The 21,570-nt window shown below is 54.0% G+C and overlaps 1 protein-coding gene across 2 annotated transcripts in view; it reads right to left on the bottom strand.

Moving 5' to 3' along the window:
- Positions 1-21,570, bottom strand: part of MYO10 (myosin X) — a 95,719-nt gene that overhangs the window by 1,635 nt on the left and 72,514 nt on the right. The window contains exons 24-38 of one of the 2 annotated variants that reach the window (XM_012721828.1): positions 18,792-19,035; positions 16,591-16,686; positions 13,795-13,888; positions 12,322-12,377; positions 10,613-10,755; positions 10,214-10,408; positions 9,121-9,278; positions 7,740-7,863; positions 6,743-7,040; positions 6,037-6,244; positions 5,245-5,381; positions 4,133-4,253; positions 3,278-3,730; positions 1,477-1,668; positions 13-150 (exon numbers count right to left, since the gene is read on the bottom strand). In XM_012721828.1, coding sequence (XP_012577282.1) covers positions 49-150; positions 1,477-1,668; positions 3,278-3,730; positions 4,133-4,253; positions 5,245-5,381; positions 6,037-6,244; positions 6,743-7,040; positions 7,740-7,863; positions 9,121-9,278; positions 10,214-10,408; positions 10,613-10,755; positions 12,322-12,377; positions 13,795-13,888; positions 16,591-16,686; positions 18,792-19,035 — 2,621 coding nt within the window. In that variant the 3' untranslated portion in view covers positions 13-48. The remainder of the gene's footprint in view (positions 1-12; positions 151-1,476; positions 1,669-3,277; positions 3,731-4,132; positions 4,254-5,244; positions 5,382-6,036; positions 6,245-6,742; positions 7,041-7,739; positions 7,864-9,120; positions 9,279-10,213; positions 10,409-10,612; positions 10,756-12,321; positions 12,378-13,794; positions 13,889-16,590; positions 16,687-18,791; positions 19,036-21,570) is intronic. The other variant, XM_012721829.1, reaches the window with a different exon arrangement.

Below are 21,570 nucleotides of genomic sequence, written 5' to 3' on the forward strand. Positions count from 1 at the left end.
TACCCCCAGGATGCGGCGCCCCCAGCGCGAGGCTCGGGCAGGCTGCGTTCACCTGGAGCTGCCCTGGCTGCTGACAGAGCGCGACGTGCTGTAGCGCTTCTTCACGATCATGCTGATGTAGGCCTTCATGAGCTTGGCCACGTCCACCACCTGCGGGGAGCGGAGCGGGGCGCAGCGTCAGCTGGGCCGCAGGCCGGGGGGGGGGGGGGGGGGGGGGCGACCACTGTGTCTCCCCGGAGCTCGGTTCCTGCCTCCACCTCTCCTGTCCCGGGGCGGCCAATGCTCGCAGTTTCCCTGCACACAGTGCACCACCTGGTGGTTCTGTTATGCAAACCCCATCATTTTGTCAGATGCAAAAGGGCCAGCTTTTGCACATCAAAAAAAACCCCAAAAAACACTGAGGCGGTAACCACGGCTCTGTGGGTCTCACAAGGGTGGAGTTGCTATTCCCGTTTAAATTAACAGTAAATGACGAACCCCACAAGGAGCTTTCCAAGACGGGATCATCTGGCTCCAGTCAGCGCCTCATGATGCAACTAGAGAAACATTAGAGGCTCTGGGGGGCCCCGGGAGTTGGCGCCCAGATGTCCGCCTGGCGCGACTGCTTTGGGCCAGCTACATCCTGTCCATCGCACTCACTTTAGTCCATCCCTGTCCGGGCCTCTGTTTCTCTTCTCTCTCCCCCCAGGCCCACCCACCCACTGGTAAGTCACCGCCCTGTGGCACACGGGGGCATAGCCAGAACACAGCAGGGTCCTGGCGTGTGTCTCCCTGGAGCCTGGGCAACCCCTCAGGCTGGCATCTGGGCCCCCAAAGACAGCCCCACCCCACCTCTTTCTACCTCCTGCACACCTCTCCCGGGCACTCCAGTCTCCCTCCTGGCCCACATCCTGGGCTCATGGACACGTACCAGCACTTTCTCACTTGACAGCAGCAGCCAGGCAGGCAGCTGAAAGCTCACTCTGTGGAGCCAACAGGCTCCCCACACCCCCACCATGCAGCTCAGGCTTGGGGGCAGACAGCACGTCTACTCAGCGGCTGTGTGTTGAGTAGGCCAGAATCAGCCACGCCCCGAGGGCCACACCTCTGCTTCCACAGCGCTGGGGAGGCCACTGAGCCAGACTCCAGCTGCGATTCTGCACCGCAACGAACCGCTACTGTGTGCAAGGCGCAAGTGCCAAAGCACGGCTTCTCCTTGGACAGCTGCATCATTTCCATTCCTTCCTTCCTCCACAGGCCAGACTCCCTGCTATAAGGGAACTGTATTTCTCTGCAGAGGTTACAGAAGACGTCTGGGGTTTGCAGAGGTGGGCCTGTAAGGGATCTGCAGCTGGGGCGAGACCACCGTACAGTATTTCCATGTTTCAGAGAGAAACACTCAGATGAAAGGACTTGTCCAAAGACATCGGGAAGGAGGGTGTTGTTTTCTGTATGTTAAAGTCACGAATGAGGGGACTTCCTGGGTCTGTCTCTTACCTCACTGGTTTCAAAGAGCAGCTCCCGTTCATCAACCACGATCTTGTACGTGTTGGCCAGGGGCGCCCCAAAAGACAGGATGTGTTCATACTGGAAGACTTCCAGGGGCCGGCCCGCTCCGCGCTTGTACACCGAGACAGCGTCCGCGCTGACACCCAACCAGAGGTCCTGGGGGAAGCCACCTTCCCTGCACTGGGGAGCGAGAGTTAGAAGGAGTCAGAGCACAGACAGTGAGACGCACAGATACAGAAACCCCAGCCAGGCCCAGGGGCGGGCGCCCTGCAGACAGCACGCACCCACACCTGTGCGCCTGAGAACACGGCAAAGCCGGCCACGAGTATGTCTGGACTAGTTATCACTGGTGAGCCAACCCCGTGTACGGGGTAAACCTTGTGGGCCACCCTAACATGGCCAGCTCCCTACTTCTGGTGTCGCTACTTGAGCTGTCATTTTGTTCATGAGTTTATCTTTTTGATTGCTGAGTAATATTCCATGGTGTATATGTACCAATCCATCTTAATCCAGTCATCTATTTGGGGGCACTTGGGTTGACTCCACATTTCCCCTATTGCAAATAGAGGAGCAGTAAACATGGGGAAGGACGCAGCCCCTGATGATCTTGACCATGAGCCCCTACAAACCAGTGCCAAGCCTGGTCTCCCCTATCTAACTGCCTCCAGTGTTCTTCTTTCTTTTCCAAATGCTTCGCCTCCAAATACTAGGATCACAGAAAAATGCCCCAAATCACTGTGGCCAGTAGCGATGGCTCCTGTAGAAAGAGGCAGCAATGACTGAGTGTTGGAAGGTAACGTGGACTCCCCAGCTGGAGGGGTACCCCCAGGTTGCAGGGGATGAGCCGATCTGATCAGCCTCACTAGAAGCGGAGCCACGTTAGACACACGGATCTTGATTAATTAACAGGTGAAACTGAGTCAACCAACCAACCGAAGTGAGCATCCAGTGGAAAGTTAGGACGGGGGCTGTGCGATCAGTATCTAGACGTGGACAAGTCCTCACTCAAATGGCAGGGGGCTGGTATGCTGGGTGTTCTAATCGTGGGAAGAACCCGAGTTCCCCCAGACCTGGGCGACCCCACTGCTCCGTGGAGGCTCCAAGGGAGCACGTGTCGGAGGCTGAACACCATGTGGTCAGTCATCACGCCACGCGGCCATTTTATGGTGAAAGCAACTGGAGAAAATACGCGAAGGAATGGGCGTGGGCGTGGCTCACTGCAGCTTTCTTTACAAAACAGAGTCAGCAACACTTAGTCCCCAGCGCTGCAGTGTATGCTAAGCCTTGATGGAGACTGCACGGAGGTTAACTTCCAATAACAGATGTCCTTATTTATGTGAAAAAAGGCAGCCCTAGACGGACGTTAATGGCCTAAAGGTTGAAACAACTTGTGAAAAACAACTTCAAACAGGCGGTCACGGAAAAACCCCCAAACGTCAAATCCGCGCTAGCCAACGTTTCTCACCTTATGTACAGAATCCTAAAATATTTCACCAGCACCTTTTGAATTGAGTCTATAGCGTCAAAAAAGAGTAGACACTGCAGGTACAGACTTCATTTTCTAGTCGCTCCTAATATTCTGGGCGCGCTTACTACCAGGGATACAGGACGCTCGGCTGGGCGGGCAGGGAATTAACAGCACCATCTGGGGGCTGTCACAGGCAGGACGACAATGGCGCTCTGTGCACCAGCCCCACCTTCCCCAGGCTGCACTGTGTCCCCAGACCCCTCGGCCTGCGGGGCGGCCCGCCCACCTGCCCACCTGCCCAGAAGGCCACACCGTCCTCACCTCCACGTCGAAGAGCGTTGACCCATAGCCAGGCCACTCCTTGATCAGGGCCATGTACTTGCCCATGGCCTGCTCCTGGCTCATTCCCTGAAACTTCTTCCACTTGTCGATGATGCTGGCCCGGGTGGAGGAGACCTCCTCCTTGACCCACATGTCCACCACCTGCTCCTCCTCCACCTTTTGCCGGACCCCAGGGCCCGTCCGGAAGCTCCGCCGCAGGGTCCCCTCCAGGAAGCTGGTCCGCCTCTTCTCCAGCCGCTCGCCGGGGGCGAAGCTCTTGGTGGCCTGGCTGATGCGGGCCTTGAGTCTCTGCAGCGAGTAAACCTCCTCCAGGGGCGGAACAGCGCAGTGTGGGGCGTGATCGCCCAGTAGGTATTGCAGCCGCAGGGCGGCGAGGACCTGCAGGTTTTCTTCGGGGGCAGGGTAGTGGCCGTGGATAACAGCTTCGTGCGCCTGGACGGGGGTGGTCAGCAGTTGAGGGCTTGGAAATGCAGTGCTGGATGCATCCCCCTCCCTGCAGTGCACCCCCCTTCTCGAAAGCGTCACCTTCCCTAAAAACTGTACCCTGTAAGTGCCCTCGCTGCTCTGACCACCACCGACCACAGGTATCACCCAACACATCTGTACGATTCCTGTCGTCTCTCTGCCCTCACCTAGACTAGCTGCTGGCCTGGGGGGTTCAAGGAAGAAGTGGACAAGCTTTGTTCCACAAAGAAAAGGTAAGTGCTCGGTCACGGGCTGGGGTGGGGGAGTGGGGGGTCATGCATAACTGCAAAGGGGTGGCGGGAGCTTGTGAGGGCTGTGAGTGGCCTCACCCCGCCTGCCGACCAGTCCGTCTGTGACATTTCCTCTTACCTGTTCAAACATAAACGCAAACTCCACACTGTCTTTCGGCACGTTGTCTGTGTCCAGGAAGCAGTAAAGCTTGAAGTAGAATTTCCAGGGCACGTCGCCCGCCTCTGATGTGGCAGCGAGTCTAGAGACAAGTTAGGAGACTCAGACATACAGCAAGGGACGGGCCTGGGGACCCACAGGGAGGACTCGCTGAGGCTTATCTAAGAACATTTCGTGCACACTCAGGAAACAGGGTCTGTGAGACGGGGGTGGAGGGAGAGCAAGAGGGAGGCGCATCAGAGCCCTCAACAGCAGCGATTCGTTTCCATTCTGGGTGCCCTGCACTCACCGTGCCAATCAGGCAAGTATTTCCCAAGTGTCCCAGTGAATAAGCATCAGCTATGCAGAAACAAGGCCTCGATCTCAGATTCCTTGGCCGGTCTTTAAGAAAACTGTACTAATACGTTTGAAACTGACATGGGGCCTCCCTGGTGGCGCAGCAGGTTTAGAGTTCAGCACTGCAAGCGAGCCACAGCGGCTTCAGCGTGAGTTCGATCCCCGCCTTAGAGGTGACCCCCATGGCGCAGCAGACTTCTCCTGTCTCCACACTGCTCCCCTCAGCAGTGCATTTCGTCAGTCTGCCTGCTCTGCTCCTCGCTCTGTCTCTGGTGAAGCCTCTCACTGCCCCCACACCTCTGGCCTGCACCCCAGTCTGTATGCACAAATAAAGAAATCTTAAAAAAAGATAAAAATAAAAAAGGACATGACTTGTTATGGAGACTTTGTTCACACCGAGCAGGCAGATGTGAGCCTGACACCAAATACTGGAGGTCTGACTCCCACTGGGGCAGTGGCTCTATCTGGGAATCAAGAGAAAAGGCTGTTGGAGGAGACGAAAAGGTCAATGTTTTCACCCAGGTAAAATAAAGTGAGCTCTGGCCCGTGTGAGGCTGAGAATGGACACAGGTCTTCAGCGCTGGCTGTCCACTTTTTAAAAATTATTATTTTAGTTTATTTTTACATATTTTTTGTGCCTTTCCCATCTCAGGTGCAATCCCCTCGAGTCTCCCATCACCAAAGCTGGCTGTCAACTTGTACCTCGCGCGCTGGGGCTCCTGGGAAAGAGGACTTACTTTTCGAACTTGGCTAGCACGTCCGCGACGATGGTCCGGCTCTCGATGGCTTTGTCCACGCGCCCATTGTGCTCGAACAAGGCGAACATGTTCCTGCTGTCCTCCATGGCCAGGCCGCGGATGAGCTTCTCCACCACCTGCAAGGATCACGAGGCTCCGTGCTAGAGCGGCCTTGTCCTGCTGGCCAGCATCAGCTTCCAAGCAGCCTCCTGAGACCCCGGTGGCGTCAGCCAGCACGTGCAAGGTGCTATTTCCCCCTCACTCTTGAAAACACTTCTAGCTCCTCTTTGCTGAAAAGAGCACAGGCTGGACCCAGATGCTGCTGCCATTTCTCGCCAGCCCAGAATAGCGAGAAAGTGCAGGAGACCAGCAGCCCGGGGTTCCACCCGATAAACTCTCTGAGCTTCCTTGTACGCTAGCTTTACCGGGGACCCCTGCACTCCTCCTTCCTGGCAACTGATTTAGGAAAAGATGCGGGTTCTGCCTTCCACACCCTCATGTGGCAAACACAAGCACCTTGTTGCAGAACTAAAATTACCCTCGTGCCGGCTGGCGGAGGAATGGGGGGTCTGGACTCATGGACTCAGATGAGCGGAGGTGTCTGTCCACACACGCCTGGACAGTGGGGTGTCATTCGTTTTAAACACACACTGGCTGGCGGCGGGAGAGCTGCTTCCCTGTTCAGTGAGCGAGGATGCTCTGTGCGGGCACAGACCTGAGCCCCACCCCGTGCCTCCCCGGCTCCCAGACTGGCTGGCTCCCGACCAGAGGCGATGCGGAGGCCGCTCTCACCTCCCCGGCCGTGGTGTGGGAGTTGATGGTGATTTTGCAGGAGCCACCGCCGTGGCAATGCACCGTGGAGGTCATCTCCTGCCTTTGGATCAGAGCTTCTATTTCATCTCGGGAAGGCACAAACTCTCGGCACTTGGTTTTCTTAAGAGATTCGTAAATGAAGAGGGCGTATTTTTCCATCTCGGTCCCTGGAAACTGTTCCCGGATCCTAGGAGACAAACAGAGACCCAGTCATGGCTGGGCTGGGGATGGCTGGCCGCAGGGGGGGAGGAGGGGTGCGGGGGGTTGGCGGCGGCCTCAGCCAGTCCTGCTCACTCCGAAGACGGTTGGCTCAAATACAAAATGATCAGAGACGCCCGCTCTGCCGCCGTCCCTAGGGTCCTGCCTCACGGGCACAGGAAAACTGAGCTTAGGTCATCAGAATCGGAGCACATTGTTTCCTCCCGTTTGGTCCGGAACAAATGTTCGCATTTTGGGCTTCTGACTTACACAGGGCAGTGGAAATCACACACACCCAGGAGGCTGGTCCCCCAAATGTGACTGGTCCCTAAAACGGCTCATGTGGCTTGCACAGGAACACCAAGGACCTCTGTGCTCTGTGCCCGCCCAGGGGACTCAGACGTATGGGTCCCTTGCCTTCCCTGCGAGGTTTCTCTTTGACCGCACCCCACTTCCAGGCACCCAGCCCAGCCTGGGCCATCTCTACCTCTTCAGGTGGAACTTGAGGTACTTGAGGATGCCCCGGCTGGGCAGGAAGGTGCAGCTGAGGCAGGTGAGGATCTGCCAGCTGTACAGGTTTCCTGCGCTGCCCGGGTGGGGCACTTTGTTGGTCTGTTTGATGAGCTGGCAGTACAGCTCGTCCCGCAGCGGTCGGAGGTCATGCCCCGTCTGGAGGATGCCCTGGATGATGGGCACGGGGTCGGACATGGACTCCAGCTGCTGCAGGGAGTTGAAGATCTTGATGGCTTCATCCTGAAGGGTTGTGTAGCCTTTGTCTTTGAGCACTGGGGACGGCAAAGCAGACACCGACGTCACGAGGGGTGCGAAGAAGACACAGCGAGCCGCAGGCCAGGAGGAAACGGGGGCCCCAGGGCCGGTAACCCTTCCCGGCACAGCGCCGCAGACTTCCCACGCCTGCGGCAGCCGAACCAAGCTGTCCACACAGGCGGGTGGGCGAGCGGCTCTGTATGGCTACAGAGCTGAACTGCTTCAGGGCACCAGCCACTTGCAAGCTCAGCTGTGGTCAGACAGGCTTCGTATGTGGAAAGTGAGGCTGTGTAGGAGGAGGAGACCTATGCTGCACTCGGCCTTGGTACAACAAAAAGCGCAACAGGCCCTCCCTAGACGCGCTGGGTTCAAGCGCAGCACCATGAAGCTTCACAGCCACTGCAGCACGAGTTCGAGCCCCGGCCAGGGAGTGACCCACAGGGCTCTGCAGACCTCTCCTGTCTCCCCGCTGCTCCCCTCAGCCGCGGATTTCAGTCTCCCCGCTCTGTCTCTGGCGAATTCTCTCACGCCCCGCAACTCTGGCCTGTACCCAAATTCTTACATGCAAAAATGATAAAACTTAAGAAAAAAGCAGAACGATGTGCCCATCGCTACTGCCGGATCGGACACCCCTGCCCACGTAAGGACTCTGAGTCTAGGTTCCTTCCGTCCCCAGGGTCAAGCGCGTGAACGGACGGGCCCCGGCGCGGACGTACGGTTGAGGTTGATGTCTCCGTAGGGCAGGGGCAGGAGCGGGGAGTGCAGAGGGTGGTGGGTGTGGCGAAGGATGGGGTTGCGCTTGTAGATCTGCTCCACCACATCCAAGTTCAGGCAGTTCTCCTGGAAAGGAAGGGGGCGCGCAGGGAGGAGGCGAGGTCAGGCGCAGAGAGGTGCACAAAGTCAGCTGGAAGCACAGGGCGGGCCCGATGTCAGGCACAAAGACCCACAAGCCACGGGGGAGGATGGAACACAGAGAGGATTTTTCCTCCACGGTTCACTCTCTTCCCTGGAAGGGGTCTATTTTCCTGTACGACTTGTTTCCCCCGGAGATTACAGACTTCAGACTATCAGTGCGTTTCAACGGCTCCTGCTGATTACTCCGCTGTCCATCACTGAGCCACGGGGGCTGTCTTTTTTTTTTTTTTTAAGATTTACTTACTTATGCATACAGAACTGGGGTACAGGGGCGGTGAGAGGATTCACCAGAGACAGAGTGCGGAGCAGAACAGGCAGATCGACGAAGTACACTGCTGAGGGGAGCAGCGGGCGGGTCAGGAGAAGCCTGAGGTGAGCTACCTTTTTAATTCTTCGGAAAAGTCTATTTTGCTACTAGTTTGGTCTTCTGCATTCTCTATATAGGTAACATGTTATTAGTGGCTCTTTGTGCACCTGCCTGCCTTCCCTCTCAGCCCTGAGTTCCTCTCGTAGAATTTAATCTTGTGTTTATGTTCCTAAAAATGTTATATGGCGATGTGACAAAAGCAGGCAAGTCTTAGAACAGTTGACAAACGGCAAAGTCAATGGGGCTGGGAAAAATCCCCAGCCAGGGAGCTGACCCATGTGATGCAGCAGACGTCTCCTGTCTCCCTGCTGTTCCCCTCAGCAGTGTGTTTCAGTCGATCTGCCCGTACTGTTCCCCACTCTGTCTCTGGTGAACCCTCCCACTCCTGCATGACTGGCTGGTACCCCAATTCTTGTGTGCATAAACAAATCTTAAAAAAAAAAAAAAAAAAGAAGTTACTTCGGGCCCTCCCTGGTGGCACAATAAGTTAAAGCGCAGCACTATGAAGCTGTCCACACCCACTGCAGTGGTAGTTTGATCCCCGGCCGAGGAGCTGACCCACCTCTGCTCCCCTCGGCAGTGTTTGCATCATTCTGCCTGTTCTGCTTCCCATTCTGTCTCTGGTGAACCCTCACCCAACGCACTTCTGGCCTGCACCCCAGTTCTTGTATGGATAAATAAATAAATCTTTAAAAAAACCAAATAAACTAGTTTTGATGAAGATAAACATTGAGCTTGACTAAAGTTGACGTCTATTTGCTGCAAGGGCGAGATTCTGAGCGGGTGACCCCAGTGGGGGCCGGGCTCCCTCTCACCTTGATGTCTTGAATCAGCTGCTGGGTGGGGGTGTCGATGGGGGCTTTGGCGTCCGTCACGTTCTGAATTGCGCTGGACCACCTGGTGGCCTCGTTGAGCAGCTTGGTGTAGAGCCGGTAGCAGTGCTTACGTCCATACACGGTGACGTTCCAGTAGCCTGCAGCGCACAGCACACCCATGAGCACACACGCGTGCTCGTTACTGTCCGCCAAGATGCTGCTGTTGCACCAGAGCCCTGAAATCCAGGGCCACTAGAAGCCTAAGCGTCTCCACCTGAGCCCTTCAACTGCATAAATCAACAACTACTGCTCATTCCCCTCGTGTGTGCCATGTTAGGTTTCCCTGCACCGAAAGACCCGAGTTTACAGTCAGTCAGAAGGACAAAAACCGACCACGTCTAGGTACGTCAGCAGCATCTGCTCAGACCAAAAGCCAGGGCCCCTTCTGAGGCAGGAATGAGAGGGAACAGTGCCCTCAGATCTGGCTGGCCTCTGCCCCGTGCCTTCTCCTCGCCTTCGGATGTCCCTTGAAAACATGCACCAAGCAAGCAGGTGTTTGAACACCGGCTTGCCAACTGCATGGGATGACGAAAAAACTATATGAGCTTTTCTTTTGTACAGAGTAATTATGTTTAAGCACAAAGATCACAGCGAGCCCTGAAACCCCCAATCTGCTATCTAGAGACATTTCTAGAAAACCAAAAGGGGCTCTGCTCCTGTGGCTGCCGTTTAAACTGCAAGCCTTTGCTCACTGTTCACCAGCAGGTATCCTGTTCCAGCAGCAGCCGACTCTCACGATCAGTGGGGATCAGTGGGGAAAAGACGAGAATGCAAACACCCAACAAAAAGCCTCCCGGAGGAGACCCTGCTTCTCGTGATTGTCCTTAGAGGAATCTTCCTGCAAGTCGACTGATCGAAAATTTAAAGGCTGAGAGTTCAATTGCCTAACCACGGGCAGACTCAGGTCACCCCCAAGCCAAGGGTCTGGGGGCAGCAAGGCCTCCAGCAGGAACCCCTCGCTCGTGGCTCTGGGCAAACTCGGTCCTCTCTCAGCTGGCTCAACGCCCTCACCAGGAGCGCCCCACCCGGTTACCTGTCTCTTTGAATATCTTCTCATCAGGAGGGACGACCGAGCAGAGGCTGTTGAGGACCAGGGTCCCCAACTTCAGAGCATTCTTCTCCGAGCTCTTGTAGTAATCCAAGGAGTTGTGGGTGAGCACAAACCACCGCTTCTTCAGCTTCAGCGATGACATCTTGGGGCTGTTCTTCACCTCTTTGTGCAACCACCCTGCAGAGCACAGCAGTGTAAACAGAAAGGGCCAAGACCACCCCAAAACACCCCATCAGCAGAGTGCTTTCAAACGGGTCCCCTGTCTACACATGGTCACGGTCAGCTCGTGTTTAACAAGTTCGAGTCGAAATCACTCGAGAAGCTGTTTGAGCGGATGCCATGCTAGGGATCCCTGGAACTACAAGGGGTTGGTGGCGTCACCTCGCACGATGAACTCCTGGCCCTCCACACGGGTGTCCCCCTTGGAGCGCTGCAGCAGCGTGATCCAGTGGTGCATCTCCTCCGGCGTGTCCGCGTTGCAGTGCAGCACGCGGTTGGCAGTGATGATCACAAAGGAGTTGGGTCTGGAGAACAGGGCGAGAGGAGGCGGTGCCCTGGTCAGCATCACCCCTCTCGACCCAAACTAGCTGCCCGCTTCCTGGCTGACGGCCCCAGGCTAAATACTGCAGGGCTATTTATTTCACCAGGCAAACCCTGCTCAGGCCTGCAGGATTTATTTTCTGCGTCACTAATCTTAAACAGGGAGTAACACGTTCCGAAGGTCCTGGAAGGGAAAATACTTCTTCAGGCAAAATTTTCCAGGTGGAAACTCAGTTCCGGACAGGCTAGATAGGGTGACTGCAGGGGAGTTTGGTTTTTTTTTTTTGGGGGGGCAGTTGAGGGATGTCTCTCCCCAGTAAATTTTTTTTCTGCCTCTGGCTATTGCCTTGGATGGTATTTCAGCGGTCAGCAGTGAAGTGTGAGACACGGGGCAGGGAAGACTGGTCGACAGGTGTAGGTGGAACATGGAATACGCTTCTGAAGCCTGACCACTGGGCACTGATATGATGACAATGTACATTTACTTTCTCACACCCTCTTCTCGCCCTTGTCTCTCAGCCCTAACCCACACTGATTCCTCCAGGGCTTTTGCGGGTGATGAGAAGCCCACACTTGCCAATTTTCAAATGTGCGCTGCTGTTCGGTACCACAAAGGCTCAAGGAAAAGATGAACAGGGCCAGAGCAGTAGGGAAAGAAAGAAAGGTGCCTTCAGGGTCAGGACGAGTTTTCCTTTAGCTGGCAAGACAGAAGGCTGAGGGGAAGAGGGAATCTGATGAGTCGGTGTAAGCAGCACCAGCATCCCCCAGCTGCTGGAAGGGCAGGGTCGGGTTTTACATCCTGGCAGGTGATAAAAGAGCCCCAAGGCCAGTGGGGAGAGGAGGTGTGGGAGACGCTACCCCAGCACCCAGTTTCAGAAGAGCCTTCATCCCCAGGGGGTAGACGGGGACCCCAGGACTGAGTTCTGCGCCCTACATGAATTTGGTGTCTACCAGAATACATTTCCAGGTGTTTCTATGTCACTAAGGAAGGCAGAAGCCACTTCTGATTTTTATTTTGATCCTACAGCAACGTTTCTTAAATCCCACTGCAGGTCAAAACCGGAAACCACAAAGAGCTGAGAAACTAGAGATGACGAAGGTCCCTGGGGAAAAAGACACCGACGCCTTTCCGAAGACAACTTTCCTTAAAAAAATAAAGCCCCACAAATGCCAAGGGAAAAATATACTGGTGGCTTGATTTATGAATTGCCTTTATAAACACTGTCATAAAAGCCATCTTCAAATCTCATCACCATGTTCATGCCACCCAGGACTGGGATTCCGGTTCCGTCCTATACCAATGCCCGCCTGTCCCTGTCTCCAAATGCAGAGTATCGCTAGCATCTCTGTGTTTGCAATGATTGTCTAAAGTAGGGGTTCACTGTCACCCCCGAACTGCAGAAACATCAGGTGAGGCAAACCAGGGCCGTCTGGAGATACACGGCCGAGGGTCAGCCCACTGCCGAGGAAGGCAGTGCAGCGCACGGGGGCCCGGGCGGGCCGGCAGGTGGGGAATTCACCATGTTTGCTAAGGTCACACCTGAGCTTACCTGTCGGGACTGTCAGAGGCGCACACGGAATCAATCAGCCCCACATCCAAAGTACCCTGGAAAGGAGCACACAGGAGACTCAGAGCCAGTCAGGCCGGGTGTGAGCTGCACTATTTCCCTAGTCACAGCTCCCCAACAAGCTAACAAGAGTGGGGAGTCCTGTGCCCTAGATGCAGAAGGCTGGCTCCCCTGGTGACTTGCTAAACACTTATACATTAAGGCCTCCCTGGTGGCTCAAAGCATTAAAGCGCAGCACTGTGATGTTATCTCAGCCACTGCAGCATGGGTTTGATCCCCGGCCAGGGAGGTGACCCACATGGCGCAGCAAACAAGTACAGCAGACCTCCCCTGACCCGCCTGCTGCTCCCATCTGCAGTGTATGTCAGTAGATCTGCCTGTTCTGCTCCTCACCGCCTCTAGTGAATGCTCTCACCCCCTGCACCTCGGGCCTGTAACCCAGTTCTGTGTGCATAAATAAATAAATCTTTAAAAAAATGTTATAAATTAACCTTCCGGCCATGGATCTTTAGTGAAGTGTTTATAAATTCCTTGCAACAGTAGGAGCTAATGTATACCGTGATCTGTGGTTAGGTTTTACATTTATTTGCCAAGAGCCTGAAGTTTTTTTAAAGAATAAATATTACTATTACATTGTGATTTTACAAGTATAATACACAGAGCTTACAAATGAGAACTCACCAAGCCCTTCGAAGACAAGTGTGAGGTGTTTCCCTGATTTCATAAAAACTGGGAATTTGTTGGGGGTTCGTTTAAGAGTTTTTTTTTTTTTTTTTAAAGATTTATTTATTTGTACATACAGAATTGGGGTACAGGCCAGAGGCTCAGGGGCGGTGAGAGGCTTCACCAGAGACAGAGTGGGGAGCAGAACAGGCAGATCGACGAAGTACACTGCTGAGGGGAGCAGCGGGCGGGCCAGGAGAGGTCTGCCACGCCATGTGGTCGCCTCCGGGGCAGGCGGGGATCGAACTCATGCGCAAGCGGCTTCAGATTCTCAGTGCTGTGCTTTAACCCACTGCGCCACCAGGGAGGGCCCGTTTAAGAGTTTGAGACAGAAAACTGGAAAGTACTACTACTTATAATCCAGAATTCCACTTTTCTATACTTGATTTTTCCCTCCCTTTAAAAAATATTTTAATAGTTTGTTCTTACATCACTTGGGCCTTTTCCCATCTCAGCTGTCATCCCCGTGGCCTTCCTGTCACCAAATCACCCTGTGCCATCCCCGTAGCCCCGTGCACTCTCCCATTTGGGATCCCATCCCCCAAGCCACCCCCATAAAATGTCTCTGGTCTATGGCTGCTCATTATTACTGGCCCCGGCCCCTTTATGCTCCTGCTATCTCTACATGACTTTTAACCAAAATAGTCGCTTTCCTCTTCAACCTTTTACTTTACAGGTTAGAAATTCTCGGTGCCCCGCACCCCCACTCCACCCACCACCGTGCTCACTCACCACGGCGTTTTGTGGGTTTGCCTGCTCGTCGTGCATCTCCCGGATCTCCTGGTCCGTGGACGCGTGGACCTGGCTGAGCACGCTGAACCACTGGCTGTGGGGGAGGGGCGGGTCAGGGCAGGCAGGCACAACAGGCCCCCCCAGGTCTCTACGGAAATGACATCTGCAGCTTTGCTCCGTTTGCCTACTTCTCTCAGTGGATGTGGGCTTCATACGGCCAAGGGAAAAGAAGAGCCAAGGCCCCTGCTAAGTACCCTCCAGAAATTCAGGCCCTGGGAGTCTTTCCTGCAGGTCCCACAGACCTTTACAGACATGTGAGGTCGATGAGGAGGAAGATGAGGCTTCCTTGAAATCGGCAGCGGATAATGAAGCCCTTAGTCCTTACCGAATCACTTCTGTCAAAGAGCTTTTTTAAAGGTATTAGGGATATTCAGGGGCCTTTTTCCTCATTTGAAAAATAAATTTCAAGGTAAGAAAAAAAACATAATGTGAGTTTTATCTCAGAATAACACTGTTGTCTATTTTTCCTACTTCTTCCTAGGATGAGGTTTCCAGCCACCAGATAGGGTTCTACTTTAAAAAAAAAAAAAGTCTATGAAGAAAACCATACAAAAGCTGGAAGTGGAAAAAAAATTGCTAGAAGTAGAAGTGGAAATTTATTTGGGCCAAAAAACTCTTCTATCTTCCATTTGAAATGAGTTTTCTCACTTCCAGCCTACAGTCTGCTTGGCTAGAAAAGTCAAGCAGAACAAAAGGCATGATGCAGCTATAAATGCAATATGTCTTAAAGGAAATAACCATGACCAGAACCACCCAACAATCTAACATTTGCAAGGTGAGGGCGCAATGGTGCTAAAATATCCTTTTCCTGCTTCTCCTGTAGAGGGCGCGTGAGACGTGCACTCGCACTAAGTTGAGGCCAAGGAGAAAGTACTTGGTATCCAAACAGGTATTGGAGCAAAAGTAAGTAACACCTCTAGCAGAGCATGAAGTATCTCTTCTGTGAACCCTCAAAGAGAAAAATGAAGTTAAGCGCTTGGGAAACTTCAATATGCAAACAAATCAAGGTGTTTCCAAGGGAAACATCCTAAATTGTCATCAATTCTGGTTAATCCAAATACCAGACTTCAGTAGTAGCGCTACGAATCTCAGAAGTAGCCCAAGCCACACACTAAAGGAGACATGCAAAAGGTGGGCTACATGGGTCACACACACAGGAGTGAGAACCTCTGCACAGGTGAGGTTCTCAGATGGACAAACGGCTTCTCCAGAATCAAGGACAACAGGAAATTGAAAAGGCAACTTTAAAGTCTATGTCCCACTGGAAGGACAGAAAGCTCTTGGTCAAAATATACCGACTGTAAAATTTAGCAGCTTCACTAAGGTGCAAAGCAGACAGGACAGCCACCAATGCCACACCTGAGCTCGCTGCAAAGCTAGGCCTGCACGTAACCCACACGTGGTCCCCAGGGCTCCAGGAGGAGCGATGGGGCGATGCTGGTTTTTCTGGTTTGTCTCATAACTTATGGATCCAGGCGGGCTTGAGTTTGTTCCCACGGGAAGAGTTATTTTCCCTTAATCCTGCTCCCTCGGGGCTGTATCAATTCAGAAACATTCAAAGGGCAAAGAGTAGTGAAAGGCCCTGAGAACTCACTAGAAGTTAACGGCTTCTGAGTTGACAAGGGCCACGGATGTCGCCCCCCTAAATTAGAAGATGCCCCTGGTGGGGCTCGGTGTGATGCATCACCGCTAAAGTCAGCCCGCCAGATACAACGCAGCGGGGACAGATGATCGCGCACCCCTCCAAACGCATGCCGCAGGGCCAGCGCCACGCCCCCGTATCTGCCCAGCCCTGCAATAGGGAAACCTGGGGTGCAGAAAAGTCACACAATCTGCCCTCACCAGGGCGGGCGCCCCTGTTTTCCAAGCTCAAAACATAAGCTCCTTAAGTAATATAAGCAGCTTAGGATACCGTCAACAGAATTAAGGCTGCACTTCTCTGCCCTGGCCACGCCACCCCGTCTCTCTACTCAGCCTCCTGCTCTGCAAAACGTGATCAGAACACAGCTGCTCCATGAGGTCAGAGTTACAGAGGAATGAAATGAGTCAGTATGCATGAAGCACATTACGATACTGCCTGGAATATAGTGAACAATGGGGTTCAGGGCGCCCCCCCCCTCCAACGCAGAATCTGCCGGTCACCTCTGACTCTCCGCAAGCACTCACAGCCCGTAGCACTGGGGCCGTGAGACTGCGCCCTCCACGCCTAAGAAACCGCAGGTGCGCAGCAGCGCTGTTCAGGTTACTCGGGCGTGGACAGTTTGAGTCCTGGGTGCTGTCCTGTCCTGTCGACTCCTTCAGTATCTAGACCTTTGGCAGCGCCATCAGTTACCTAAACAGCTACTGGTTAAAGCACCTGCCCTTTAACCCTCAAGCAAACGTGAGCTTTACATTATATTTCAAAGCCCCGAAACCTCCAGAGGACGGGCCAGTGGCCGTGTGCGGGGGACAACACAGGCCTGGACACTACGGGAAGGCTGTCCAGGGGCACGGGCAGCTGGCGGGCACGGGCAGCTGGCAGCCCCGAGGTGTGGGCTGCACTCGGGCACGCTTGCCCAGCCATTCTGCAGGGAACAAGCCTGAGAGGCGCTTGAGAGGGGCACTCAGTTCCTCAACCAGCCTCGGAGAGGAGCCCAACCGGAAACCCCAGTACATCTTCTCAGAGCCGTGGGCAAAGCACGACCCCGGCCTGGGCGGCAGTCCCCGGGGGGGAAGGGGGGGGCAACACGTGCTCACCTGGCGTCTTCTGGGGACTCGGCGATGAGGTGGAAAGTCCTGTCGGCCATGATGATGTCAATCCCATTCTCTTTGCTGGTGTTATCTACGATCTCTCTGCAGAGGGATGAGGGCACCAAATGTAAACCAGAGTACAGGTTTCTGAACAAGAATTCAGATGAGCCATTTCCAAAACCAGCAGCTAAGCTGGACCCTGTCACTGAGGACTCGGTGGCTCACGTCAGCCGTGGTGGTCGTCTGCTTTTAGAAATGAAGATTCTGGTGGCGTCTAGGGGAGCCAGGCCCCGCTGCGCCCCCCAGGAGTCACAGAGGCAGGGCGTGGCCTGGGAGGTGTTTCCCCAACTGCGGGGAAGAGGCCTCTCTGGGGCAGGGGCCTCTCTTTCTTTTCATGGGGGCCTGGAGCCTTCTCAGGCCCTGGAGGGCCGGGAGCGGAGTCCCTGTCCCCACTGGGCACCCTTCACTGTCCACCCAGCTGGGGCCCCACCGGGTGGGGCTAACTCTGCTGCTCTCACTGGTTTAAGGTCCTGGCTTGCACCGCAGTCTGGCCTGTGGCGACCTGGACTCAGTATTTCCACGTGGGGCTTATGGTGCAAGGCAGGATGATTTCAACAACATCTTGATCTCACGTCGACACTCCCTCAGCCACACTTGAGGCTTAAAATCGGTGGGCAGGGTTAACATCAGGGTGGGACCAAGTGGGTGCTGGCTCCAGAGAGGGGGACCCTGGTGAAGAAGGCCCAGGAGAAGGCCGGCTTGTTTGTCAGCTGAACTAGGAGAAGGACCGCAGAACTGGAAGGGAACAGTAACTTATCAGAAGAGCGATACTGTGTGACCTGGGGCTAAAATCGAGGAGAAACTGAGATAAACTATTAAAAAAAGGAAATTAAGATCACAGCTCAGGGGTGTGGGCCGCCTCCCTGTGTGGGCAGGGAGGTGAGCAGTGGGGTGCCTCAGCCAAGTGTGGGGCCATGGAGCCCCTGAAGCAGAACAGGAACCCGCGTCCAGACTGGCACTCCCTGGCGAGGCACTCGGGAACTCAGCCACCCTGTGTGCACACGGGCGGTGATGCTCCTGTCTGGCAGCAGGACTGTGGCCTGGTCCAGTGATCCCCAGAGTCCTTGCAGCATTCAGAACACAGGTGGGGACCGGGGAAGGTCGGGGCCCGCTTTCATCCCACCTCCCTGGAGACGGGGAGTGATGATAGGTAGTGTCAGAGCCGTGATAAACAGCCTGGAAACCACAGGATGAATGAGGTAACACCTCCCATCACAGCCAGCCAGCCAGAGGAAGAAGTGATGGATGGGGATGTAGAAATTGAGAGGTTGAGAGGTTTGAGATCAGTCAACCAAGTAAAATTCCTAAACCTGGGCTCTCCCTGGTGGCGCAACTGGTTAAGGCACCACATAATGAAGCTCTCCAAAGCTGCAGCTGCAGCACGAGTTTAATCCCCGGCCAGGGAGCTGACCCACAGGGCGCGGCAGACCTCCCCTGACCCGCCTGCTGCTCCCCTCGGCACTGTACTTCGTCCATCTGCCTGTTCTGCTCCCCGCTCTGTCTCTGGTGAAGCCTCTCACCCACAACATCTCTGGCTTGTAGCCTGGTTCTGTAAGCATAAATAAATAAATCCTTAAACCTTATTTGGGTTCTGATTTGAAAGAATAAAATGACCCAAACCAACAAGAACATGCATCAATCCCATTGGCTTCCAAGACGCTGATCCCCTCAGACGCCAAAGGGCACCTGACAGTGAGAGCCGAAGTCTGCCCGTAAGCTCAGGGAGCGCCCTGGCCAGCGGCGTGTCCTGTCCTCCCACTCTCCCACCCATCCAACCCTGCGAGGGACTCACGGAACACCCACCACCACCCACTGCTCCGAAGAATCGCATCTGTCTAAAGGCTTGAGCGGGCTCCTGGTGGCACAGAGTCCAGCTATCACCAGCCACTGCAGCCCGAGTTCAACCCCCGGCCAGGGAGTGACCCCAGGGTGCAGCACTCTCCTGTCTGCCCCCTGCCTCACTGCTCCCCTCAGCAGGTATTTCAGTGCACCCCCGTTCTGCTCCCCACGCTATCTCCGGTGAATCCTCTCACCCCTGCCCCCCTGTTCTTCTATGTGCCTATTAAAAAATAAATCTTCAAAAATAAAAGACTCGAGCAGCACCGCCCAGCCGCGCCCCACCATGATGAGCTGCCTCGTCAACGTACTGGGCCGTCCGGACGTCCACAGTGCCCTTGAGCTTCTCCTCACTGTCATTTTCAAAGTACATGAGCTTGGACTGGCGGAGGACGAACCAGCGCTTCTTCCAGTTCCTCCTGGACAGAGTGGACGAGCCGCCGCCCTTCTTGTGAAGCCAGCCTTGCTTGAGGGCCTCCTGCTTGGAGCGGAACCACAGGAAGGTCTCGTCCTTGAGGACGCACCAGCGGCGTTTCCAGGAGTTCATCAGGCCACCTGGAACCCCGGGGTGGGGGAGAGGGGCCAAGAGAAGTCAATCAGAGCAGCCCAAGGCTCAGTACACCTGCCTCAGTGTACTCGGTGGGCTGCCCCCACTGGCCAGCCCTCCGGCGGCCCTGGGCGGCCATGACGGGCGTTGTGGTGTGCACATACACGACAGCAGGACAGATAATGGGCTGGGTCACAGCAGGCTGCCTCCCCTTCCCGAGGCCAAGGCAGCGCTTGCTGAGCTGACCTCTTGTAGACAGCTCTCAGGGAGACAGGCCGCGCCTTGAGACGCCCTGAGCCTGAGCAGAGGGCTGGGGCATCGGGAAGTCTGGGTGATCCTCTCTCCAAAGAGCCCAAGGAAGGCGAAATTGTCTTAACAAGGTCCCAAAATCCCGTACTGTCAGTGTGAGGACTCCAAGACTCTGAAGTTTAGCATAGCAAAAGGAAATGACCTCTTTTTGATGTTAACCCCCCCCTTTTTTTTTTAAGAAAAACACCACCTGAAAAGGTCTATACAGGGAGAGAAGAGATAGAAAATAAAAGGCTTTAAGCTGAATTGTGAGTAAGCCTGAAAAGAAATGAGAATTGAGCTGGGATTTATCTAGTGGAGAACTCGGTGAGAGAAAGGTGATGAGGTAGGCGGGGGTTCCTGTGGCTAGGATGGAAAGGGGGCCTGACACTGCCTGGCAGGCCCATCTTATCCTGGCACTCCAGATTCTCGCAGGAGGCTCATCCGTGGAGAGCACCCCGCCGCCACGTGGAATATGCCAGACTGTGTCATTGGGACAGTCACCTCCCACAGTCACTATAAAAGGTAAGCGACGAGTGTCAGTGAGGGCTCTTGGAGCGTGTACGGAGGTACACAGAGGAGGCTTTTCTTCCTGCTTCGAACTAGACTCAAAACAGACCTTTCCAGATGAACTTCCACACTGGTTATACATCGAACCAAACACCATAGGGGCGAGGGGGTAGTGCCAGTGCCAGGCTGCAACTGGCTTTTCTGCAAAGTGCGCCTGCGTGATGAAGCGTGGCGAGGAGGTGGTGCCCTGTCGAGCATGACGCGCTGACAGGCGCTCATCCCGCAAGCCTCAGAGCCAGCTCCTAAGGAACAGTAAGGTGCCTTGCGGGGACTACCAGGCTGAACTCTGCTTTGCTTTTCCTTCTGTGATTTTTATCTCCGTTTCTCAAAACCAGTCCAGCGGAAATGGTGGTCTAAAGTCATTCTGTAATCTTCACATGATAAAGGTTACCCATGGCGTTTCAAAGACAGATTAGATCTGTCATCACTAGATGCTGACACAGCCCTGGAGAATGTTCCCCATCCCGTTCGGGGTGTCTCTGGATGCCTCCCCAATTTGAGCAGTGATCCTCATTTCCTAATTGCAAACACCTGATTAACAGGCTATTAAGCTGCTGAAAACTCATTTATCCTCATCAGATGTAATCTGAAGTTAATGAGGTTTCATCATTGGTATCTCTGAAATTTTTGCGACAACTTTAAGGCTGTATTAAAGATTAAATGATATATCCAAGAATCTGTGATACATTTGCACAATAACATGTTTTATTTAGAGCTCAGTTGGCCAAAAGCTCACCTTTGTGAGCTTGGTTTTAATGCCTTAAATGTATTTTTACCTGGTTTTTAAAAAAAATTGATTTATTTATGCATACAAGAACTGGCCAGAGGTGCAGGGGGTGAGAGGATTCACCAGAGACAGAGTGGGGAGCACAGGCAGAGCCACTGAAATCCACTGCTGAGGGAGCAGCGGGCGGGTCAGGAGAGGTCTGCTGTGCCCTGTGGGACAGCTCCCTGGCTGGGGATTGAACCTGTGCTGCAGTGGCTTCAGAGAAAAATCAGGCCACATATTGTAAATAAGAGTGTCACGACAGGGAATTTTTAAGTACAGAGAACTATAAGTTCTTAGGGCAAGGGAAAAGCAACATAAAAACATAAATTATATTATGCTATTGTTTATATATTAATATAAATGCATTGATAATACACTATGAAAATAAAAGGCATTTGTTCTATCTGGGAAATGCCCGAGAAAAATCTTAAATTGCAACGATCAGATACTAAGTTCTGAATCTGTGCTCACATCACTTTCCTTCACAGGGTGTCCCGATGCTGGCTCAGTCATTTTCCCGCAATTTCTCAGTCCTGATTCTAGTGTCCCTGTAACATCTACACTGGCCAGAGACTTCCGGAAACAGGCAGGTCTCCCCTACTGCAAACTGGATTTATGCTGGGGCCCTCAGGCTGACGGTGAAAGAATTCTGAAAAGTGGCCGAGTGATACTGAGGGAAGGGAGAAGTGGCAAGAAGTCAGATGAACAGCAAACCGAGTGAAGAACAGAACAAAACAGCACAATTCCCATGGGGGTGGGGGCGGCAGGGGGAGAAAAGGATGAAGGAAGACGCCAGTGGAACAGAAAGCAAAGAAGAGGGTCAGGGGAACAGATGCGTTCAGGTGGTCAAAGCAGCACAGGGATGACTTTCTCCAAGGGGAAAATCTAACCGGGGTCCAAGCAAGAAGCAGCATGC

This window comes from Condylura cristata, unplaced genomic scaffold, assembly GCF_000260355.1.
Source record: "Condylura cristata isolate star-nosed mole 26May11 unplaced genomic scaffold, ConCri1.0 scaffold00007, whole genome shotgun sequence".
Lineage (NCBI taxonomy): Eukaryota > Metazoa > Chordata > Mammalia > Eulipotyphla > Talpidae > Condylura > Condylura cristata.